The 9,615-nt window shown below is 43.0% G+C and overlaps 1 protein-coding gene across 3 annotated transcripts in view; it reads left to right on the top strand.

The window, feature by feature from the left end:
* The first annotated feature begins 1,781 nt into the window (after positions 1-1,781).
* The window catches only part of LOC122497139 (E3 ubiquitin-protein ligase RNF103), a 109,314-nt gene continuing 101,480 nt past the window's right edge, over positions 1,782-9,615 (top strand). Inside the window, exons 1-2 of one of the 3 annotated variants that reach the window (XM_043603918.1) lie at positions 1,782-2,999; positions 5,208-5,347. In XM_043603918.1, coding sequence (XP_043459853.1) covers positions 2,774-2,999; positions 5,208-5,347 — 366 coding nt within the window. In that variant the 5' untranslated portion in view covers positions 1,782-2,773. The remainder of the gene's footprint in view (positions 3,000-5,207; positions 5,348-9,615) is intronic. The other 2 variants (XM_043603916.1, XM_043603919.1) reach the window with 2 other exon arrangements.

Raw genomic sequence — 9,615 nt, 5'->3', positions numbered from 1 at the left:
CTGTGTGTTCTTTGATCAGTGCTGTCATCTTTTCTAAGAGTTTAACCAGGAGGGAACAGGCAAGGGAGCTGAGATGAGAAGCAGTTGAAACAAACAAGAAATGCCAAAAGAGGTCTTTAGTTCCTTCTTTGGAGTCCCTCCCACACACTAGTATTTTTCCAGTTTGAAACTCTGGCCTGGCTGGTTTCATCCTCAGCTAACAGCCCAACTTTCCCCACTTGTCCCTCTTTTATGTTACTTGATTTGGAGTCTCTCTTTACTAGCAAGTACAGTCCTTTGAGATGAAGGTTCACCTTATATGTCAAGTTTTGGACAGCATTATCACCCCATAAAAGGTCACCTTGACATGCCTAAGGATCCCCAAATTCCCAAAACAAGCTTGTTAGAATGAACTGTTTAATACAGTCTCCCGCATTGATCTGCCAGCCATGGAAACAAAGCCACATTGAAGCTCGCTAACACAAGGAGCAGAAGCCAAGAGCTGGTTGTACATTCCTACACTTCCTCCTCTGATTCTTTCTCCCTACTCCCTGGGCCCACTCCCTCATAAGTCCTCCTTCACTAGTTGGCCACTGAAATTCATTTGTGTGCTTTATTTTATTTTATTTTATTTTATTTACCTTTTGTATTTTTAAAATTTAAATCCAAGTTAGTTAACATACAGTGTAATAATAATTTCAGGAATAGAATTTAGTGTGTGCGCTTTATTCTAAAGGGGTGCCATTCTGGCTATGTTCTCACCATCCATTCTTTGCTTTCCATTCCTCCTTTGCTTCATGATTGAGGATCACACCTCTATTCTTTCTAAAACATACCCTCCCCTCCCCCCGCCCTCCCCCCCCCCCCCCCCCCCCCCCAGTTCAGGACATTTTACAGCTTTGCACAATGGCTAAGGGTTCTCTTGTAATTCCTGGGTCTTGCCCTTCCTAATCAAGGGAGTTGGTAGAAGCCAGCCTTGTTGGTTTAACCATGCAACCCTTTTCTCCCTCAAGACTGACACAGAGTTTGACATAAAGAGTGTGCTCCACGAGGTTAAATACAGAAACTGATAATGCATAGTCACCCACATTACTCACTTTATATACATTCATCTTGCTAGCAGTGGCCACACTCAGGGAGGGTAACAAAAGAAAAGACATGTAAACTTTGCACAGGGACATATTAACACTCAGCAACCTTTGTCCTGGGAACCCAATACCCGCCTCAATACCTGGCTTTTAACACCCCTAACATTGAAGAGGGAGAGGGAAAATTGCAACAGGCGGGACAAGTGGGCCTCGTTCTAACTCCCTGTTTCTGCCAAACCTCCTCTAATACACGTGGTGCGCAAACTACATTCTCTCCTTAGAAACGGAAAATCATTGTTTTCTGGGTTTCACCTTCTACCACCTCAAATCAACAGTGCCCAAAGTTTCCCAATTCACCAGGACCTTGCATAAACGTAGTCATCTGGTTTTACTGATTTTAAGAGGATCATTAACTGTCCTATTTGTACAAAAAATACACAAAGTGACAGTCCAAAGTCCAACCCTTAGCCAAAATCATTTACTAAACATCTGCAGGGCAAAATGAAAGAGCGGAGAAGACACCAGAGAGGTAAGTTATGGGGGCTAAAGCTGCGGCCCCGAAATGCTTTCCAGCCCCCAGGTGTGACTGCCCCCTCCCCCCCACACCCACTTTGCCCCAACGCTGGCCTGGCCAGCGCTTCATCGTGGCCCCGCCCGAGGCCCCGCCCCGCCGCCCGAGGCCCCGCCCCGCCGCCGACGTCAGTTGTTATGTCTCGGCTCGGGCCGCGGCCCCAGCTGATCCTCTGCTCCCGAGGCGAGTGCCGCGGCCTCGCGAGGTGGCGGGGGCGTCAGGGACGGCGGCCGAGACCCGCGCCGCCCATCTGAGCGGGGCGGGCGCTGCGTGGCCAGGAAGCCGCCCCAGAGCTGCTCAGGGAGCCGTCGGGGCCTGTTTTTGCCTTTCTCCTCCAGGACCGTCGGCCCGCGCGCCCCATTTATCTCTGCAGAGACCGCGACGCCCCCTCCCGGGCCGGGCCGCGGTGCCCGCCCGCCTGAAAGGCGCCGCCCGCCGGCCCGAGCTAATCTGGAGCCGCCGCCGCCGTGCCCGCCGCGCCTCTCGCGGAGCCTGGGCGGCCGGCGGGGCCTGGGGCCTGGCGGCGGGCCGCTCCTCCCCGAGCTGGGCCCGGGGCCTGGCGGAGCCGAGCGCCGCGCCCTCCTGACCAGCCGCCGCGGGAGCCCGGCCGCCGCCCGCCGGCCCCAACCGCCTCCCCGGCCCGCCGCCCCTCCGGCCCCGGCCTCCCGCCCAGCCTTCCTTTGTGGATCTGAATGATTTGGGGGGCCTCCTCCTTCCCCCTTGAGATTACGGTGCTGGAAGACCGACCCCGCCACCTCGGTCAGAGCCCTCCGCCGGGGGAGACGTCCCTCGTTTTGTTCCCCGAGGGCCCACCCGCGCCCCGCTCCTTTCGGTGTTTGACTGATGGGGTTTTTTTAGTGTTCCCCCCCCCCCCCCTTTATGTCTCTCGCCTCTCGACGGGAAGGCCCCGCGCGAGGCTCTGCGCCTCTGCCCCTCCCCGTCTCTTCCTCAACCCCGCACAAATAGCCGAACCCCCTGCCCCCGGGCCGGCAATGGCGCGACAGTGAGGGCGGCGAGGCCGGACCACGCTGGGATAGTGCCCGCGCCCCGGCGGGCGTGAGCACACACTCCCCCGCTCCGCGCCCCTCTTTTTCGTCTCCTGAGCTCTCTGAGAAGAGAGAAGACGCAGGGAAAGATGTGGCTGAAGCTGTTTTTCCTACTCCTCTATTTTCTGGTCCTGTTCGTCCTGGCCAGGTTTTTTGAGGCCATTGTGTGGTATGAAACTGGCATCTTTGCCACCCAGCTGGTGGATCCGGTGGCGCTGAGCTTCAAGAAGCTGAAGACCATTCTGGAGTGCCGGGGGCTGGGGTACTCGGGGCTGCCCGAGAAGAAGGATGTCCGGGAGCTGGTGGAAAAGTCAGGCGAGTATCGGGCTCCCGTGGGGTCCCCCTCCACCCGGTGGAGGGGCGACTTGTACTTCCTCGTGCCTAGTGGTTCCCTCAGAATGGGGCATTACCTGGGTGGGTTACGCAGACAACTTCGAGAGCTGTCCAGGCTTTCTGCGGGAAAAAAAAAAAAAAAGTAAATCCCAGTTTTGAGAAGGGGCCTGGAATTATTTGGGGGGGTGTTGCTGTGTCTTTTTAAGCTGTTTTTTTTTTTTTTTTTAAATAACAGATTTAAGTGCAGCTTCTTAGCAATGTTTAGTAAGAAACCATTTTCTTAAAATTAGGGAATGTCAGCCGGTTGCAGACAAACTGGAAAACATTATTTGTCAGTCGAAATTCCTAAGGATATAAGAGAAGGAAAACCCCAAAACGCTGTCTGTAGATAGCAGTGTTTGTCACGATAATAATAAATAACAATAATAGCATAATAACAGGAGGGAAAAATAACATTGGAATACTTACTATCAAAGAGGCATTTAGGGCTAAGATTTAATTTTTAAATCATGAGGATAAATATCGAGAAAGGGTGAACTGTACAGTATTGGCTTTTCATACTTTAAGTTTGGTGAAAATGAAGTGAGTTTATTTTTTGTGAATTCTTACCTTGTTTGTATTACTGTCAGGGTTTTTTAAAAAAAATCCTTATGTCTTGGATGTAAACTTTTCTCTTGTAGAAGTCACAGACGCTGCTGCATCACTGTAAATGCTCTGAGACATAGAATTGAAGTAGTACTAAGTGAACATTTGTTTAACGTTTTAAAGAAAAATGCGCTGGCCGTAACTGTAGGTTTGGGGAAGGATTAAGTAAGATATATAGTTAATTTTTTTTCACCCCTGAAGAAAATATATCTTTGTTTAGGTAAACGTCCTGGAAGGGGAATGTACTGTAACTAGAGAAAGGCATTCTGGGTTGCTGGAGGAAGCAGTTGAAACTGATGGTTATCTTTTTTGTTGTTTCAAGTAGATCTGCTGTGTCTTTAACAAGGCGTTTTGTCCCCTTATTTAGTACTGTATAGCCGTGTAGTGTGATAGACAAGAATACTAACTCCAGAGGAGTTGAGCACTCACATATTTCCAGGTTAAGAGTTATCAAATTTGTATTTCAGTACTGGGGTAGTGATATAAATGTGTAATATTTGCATGTAAACGTGATACTTTTTTATGGAGAAAACATAAAATCGGGTTTTTTTTTCTTGCCTCTCGTTTACTGACTGGTTTATGGTAACTTACTTCTACCGTGGGGGCGGGGAATGGGAAATGGAGTAAAGTAGATCCCTAATAAATGAATTTTCTGGGTTCAGAAATGAGAAGTATCTTCACTGCCACAGCCAAATCACTTCTCATGCTAAAAAATTTAATAACACGTTTTTCTTTTGACTTTTATTTGTGTTGCTTCCTTTGGGCCTAAAAATACTTGTCACTTTGAGTGTACAAAGAATGCACATATCATTTAAAGAATGCACACAGCCTACAAAAATATGACTCAGATCACACCTTTTATAGCAGAGAAGTCTTGGTATAGCAGTTTAACTTTACAATTTAAGTATTCGTTGTAAATGATTTTGCTGCTATCATGATACAGTGCTTGTTTTCGCATTTAAGACAAAATTAGAATAATTTGACATTAGTGTTTTCCTTTTTACTTGATCATATATGCTCTCAACTTACACTGAAAGTTTGAGTATGGAGTTTTTTCTTACAGGTAATCTTTTGTATCTAACCTTCAAGTCTTACAGGCCCTATTGCTATTTTAAGCAGGTGGTGATGGCAAATTCTGTAAACCCATTTCTAAATCTTACAAGTCTGAAGTATGTAAATCATACTGTTTAAAAATTATTTGAAGCCTGGGCATGTCACACACAAAACTAAATAATACTGTGATGGCTTTTTGGGCTTACCAGGAAATTAAGTAATTTCCTAATAAATTATGTGATGACCTCACTAGCATGTAAGTTCCATGAGAAGATGGATTTTTGTCTGTTCACTTTTGTCTGACACGTACTAGGTTCTTATGACATACTGGCTGACTGAATTTTAAATGGGTGTATTCAGGTTCTACTCTTCTATAGAGGGAAATGGAAGTCCTATGACATGATTTTTAACACTGTGTAATGGAATTAATCATTGAAGTTGGGAAGGTAGGATTTTTGAAATCTTACCGCTGTTACTTTTTTCTTTCTTCAGGTGACTTGATGGAAGGTGAGCTCTATTCTGCACTCAAGGAAGAAGAAGCATCTGAATCTGTTTCTAGTACCAATTTCAGTGGTGAAATGCACTTCTATGAGCTTGTAGAAGACACAAAAGATGGCATCTGGCTGGTTCAGGTATCAGAAGTAAAGTGATAGAAGTAAAATTATTTTTACCAAAATAGTATTCACCAGCTGGTAACACTTCTATATATTTGTGTCGTGTTTCTTCAACATAACTCAATTCTCATAGGTAGGCTCCTATGAGAGGAGCCTCCTATGAGAGGTCTACAGACCATGGAAAATGAAGATTGAAGAGTGGGGAGGGGAAGTGTTGGGGAAAGAGGGTTGACTGGTTAGAATCAGCAGAAACAAATCCATTTTGGTTGTTGGATCCTCATGAAAGTAAGAAACACACATCTATTCCTTTTGTTGAGTGATTTGCGCTGTTACAGTTTTGATTAACTCCAGTTTGTAATGCAGTAATCCAAAGGATTTTTGTATCTAGAGGAAAAACCCTGAAGTAAAAGTAAGAAAATCCTGCTATTAGGGAAATAGCCAACTTTGTGACAATAGAGGAAAAGATATTGTGGGGACTGGTGGGGAGTGCCATTACTTTGCTTATGAAATTGATGAGATGATAATTTTAAACCCTAGCTCTTGTGATATCAAAACTGTGAAATTGAGTTAGCATGTTAGAGTTGTAGAGCTATGAAGGGTCTAAAAATTCATCTTTTATGCTTTGCAAAGTGCAGTTTATGTATCACTTGATGGTAAGTGAATGGGCACACATCATCATTTATGGATTTTTATACAAATTAGAAAAATCAATATTGCATTGAACATCTAATTTCACAGATATTTAGGGCAAGGATAAAGTTATTTAATTTTTTTAAAAATGTAAGTTCATTTAAAATAAAATATCAACCAAATTAACAGCATGATTTTGGCTAAAATTATGATTATTCAATCAGGATCAAATCTCAGGACTCCTGATTTTTTGTCACCTACTTTTGTCATTTCACACTGGGGTTGGCCAAGTTTGATTCAGGGTATAAAAATCAAAATTGCTTCTTCATATTTCTGAGAACAATGACGTCAAAATATGGTAGAAAAAGCTATGAGCTGAGATGCAGTTAGATGCAGATCTGGTCTTGTCATAGATTTGCAATATGATTATAGATAGATTTTCTGTTGTACCTGACCTCAAATAAAACATATACACCTAAGGAAGATGTAACAGTACTGTGGTCCATGGGGCTAAAGAGTTGAGGTTTGGGAATTCTTCAGGTGATTACGTTGACTATTCATGACTTTCCTTTACATGCAGTCTTCCTGTTGTGTCTGACCTTTTACCTGCCAGATTATCTAATTCAGTAATTTTTAAATTTAGCAAAGGGAGACCCTGGGAGATTATGGATATAGTCTATACGTTATCCATCAAATTCTAGTTTATTTCTCTGAATTAATTGGTATTGAAAAATACACTAGTGGGGCGCCTGGGTGGCGCAGTCGGTTAAGCGTCCGACTTCAGCCAGGTCACGATCTCGCGGTCCGTGAGTTCGAGCCCCGCGTCGGGCTCTGGGCTGATGGCTCAGAGCCTGGAGCCTGTTTCTGATTCTGTGTCTCCCTCTCTCTCTGCCCCTCCCCCGTTCATGCTCTGTCTCTCTCTGTCCCAAAAATAAATAAACGTTGAAAAAAAAAAAAAAAAAGAAAAATAAACTAGCATCATTAAAGCTTTAATTTATAAGTGAATAGTTAATTCCATTTCCTTTCCCAGATATTCATATCTGATAGTCTGATCAAGAAAGGCTTGTTGGGGGGTGCCTGGGTGGTTCAGTCGGTTGAGTATCCAACTTTGGCTCAGGTCATGATCTCACGGTTTGAGGGTTCGAGCCTTGCGTCAGGCTCTGTGCTGACAGATCAGAGCCTGGAGCCTTCTTCATATTCTGTGTCTCCCTCTCTCTCTGCCCCTCCCCTACTCACGCTCTGTCTCTCTCTGTCTCTCAAATATGAATAAACATTTAAAAAATTAAAAAAAAAAAGACTTGTTGGTTTTGATAATTTTAGTTTTATTACTGAGATTGAGTTGAATAGCCTGTCCCATTTCCCTATGTTTTCTAAGTGTCCATACACTGAATGATCCCATAGAGATGAATAATAAAGATGCAGAACACCTTCCAAACTTGGAAAAGCCATGTCAAAAGTCTAGAAATTCTTTTGGTATATAGGATTCTGCCTATAAAAAATGAACACATTCTGGTTCACTAACGTGTATTCCTGGCTTACAAACGATCTGCTATTTTCTTTTTTAAGTTTGTTTATTTTTGAGAGAGAAAGAGAGAATCCCAAGCAGGTTCTGCACTGTCAGTGTGAAGCACGGTGTGGAGCCCCATCTCATGACCCTGAGATCATACCTGAGTCAGAATCAAGAGTCAGATGCTTAACCGACTGAGCCACCCAGTGCCCTATTTTTTAATGTTCTATTAAATATAACCATGGATTGGGCTGCCTAGGTGGCTCAGTCAGTTAAGTGTCCACCTCTTGATTTTGGCTCAGGTCATGATTTCATGGTGTTTGAGTTCGAGCCCCACATTGGGCTTTATGCCTCAGGTTCTTAGCTGGGTGTGGAGCCTGCTTAAGATTTTCACTCTCCTTCTGTCTCTGCCCTTCCCCCACCTCAAAAAAACCCCCACAAATATAAAAAAGAAAAAAAGATATAAACTCCCTTAAAATATGAAATAGTTTATTTAGCAGTTAGTTGTATGCCAGGCCCTGGAGATATACCAGGAACATACAGCAGGCTAAGTCTTTGCTCTCTCAGGCAGTTCACATTCCAGTTGGGAGAGGTAGGCAATAAGTGAGTAAATATTTAATACAACATCAAGTTAGTGGAAAATGCTAAGGAGAAAAATAAGCAAGGCAAGGAGTCAGAGAATGGCAAAGAATTCTCTGATAAAGTGACACTTGAATGAAATGAAGAACAAATAATGAATGATAGTGAATGTTAGCATTTAAATTGTAATCACTAAATTCTTTTCCTCTGAAAATATTTTTTAAGCCTCACAGGTATTAGTGATTGAAAAATGGCTTCTAAGAAAAGTGGAATGTGTTTATATGGTTTTCTGTGTGTTAATGGTAGTAGGACACACATTTAATTTTTCCAGTGACCTTCAGGATTTGCACTGATCACCAATGTCTGGCTTATATCCCTTGGAGCCAGTGGCTTACATCTGTCAAACTGGCTGGGCTTAGAAGAACAATCTCTGGCAGGACAACTGAGAAGATTGAGATTGAAACCCTGTCCTCATTCTCAAGTCACCAAGCTAAGGTCATCAGCACAGACATTGGTTTAAACTCTTAAAAGAGGGCTTTTAGTTTTGTTGTTGTTGTTTTGTTTTGTTTTTTAAATTGAAAATGTCTGTTAGAAACAAGTATTCTCTTGGTTGCTTGTCATTCTTTCAGCTCAAATCATATTTATCTAATCTCTTGTGAAGGATAACTTAAAGATTCTGTTTTTAATAATTTGAATTATTCTTTCCTATTTATTTTCAAAGAAGCTGACCAATTTTAGTTGGCTCTGTCTTTTTTTTTTTTTAATTTGTGAGAGTGCATAGATCCCAGCCAGTTCAGTCCTCTTCATATTGCCTTTATTGTAGGTATCCTGTATAAGAAATACTTAAACACATCAGAGTTCTTTCTTTTCCTCCCATTTTTCTAATATCCTTCCTTACTGCAATGAATTATGGTTTCCTTTTGTATTTATTGAGAAAAAAATGTAGTTAGGCATCATAAAACTGATAATTAGGACATTAGGCTTCGTATGTCATTGAAAGGATGTCTGGATTTATTCAGGGAAAGTATGACTTTTTAAAGTTTATTTTGAGAGAGAGCGTGCACACGAGTGGGGGAGGGGCAGAGAGAGAGGGAGAGTCCTAAGTGGACTGCACGCTCTCAGTGCAGAGCCTAACATAGGGTTTGATCTCACAGATTGTGAGATCATGACCTGAGCTGAAATCAAGAGTTGGTTGCTTAACCAACTAAGCTACCCAGGCACCCCGAAAATGTGACTTTAATAAATGGGTATATTACTTACCTGTTTCATCACTTGGTCAGTTCATTATTTTTCTGTAGTGGATTGGTAATCTAGGTTGGTTATCTTTTTTGGTGACATGACACGTGGAATGACACTACACGAGAAGAATAAATTTCTATAAATTACCTAATTTGTATTCCTTTTGAATCTGTCTTCTGTGCAGCCCATGCTTTTATTTGCTGCATGATACATGTTAGTGGTCTTTATGTCTTTCTCTTCTTAATTGTTCTAAAATGTGTTAGTGCTCATGAATTATCCTTACATTAAACCAGAATAGTAGGATGCTCCTTTTCATGTGAAGCTTTTCCAC

This window comes from Prionailurus bengalensis, chromosome A3 (assembly GCF_016509475.1).
Source record: "Prionailurus bengalensis isolate Pbe53 chromosome A3, Fcat_Pben_1.1_paternal_pri, whole genome shotgun sequence".
NCBI classification, from domain to species: domain Eukaryota; kingdom Metazoa; phylum Chordata; class Mammalia; order Carnivora; family Felidae; genus Prionailurus; species Prionailurus bengalensis.
This window is presented reverse-complemented; position numbering and strand designations above follow the sequence as displayed.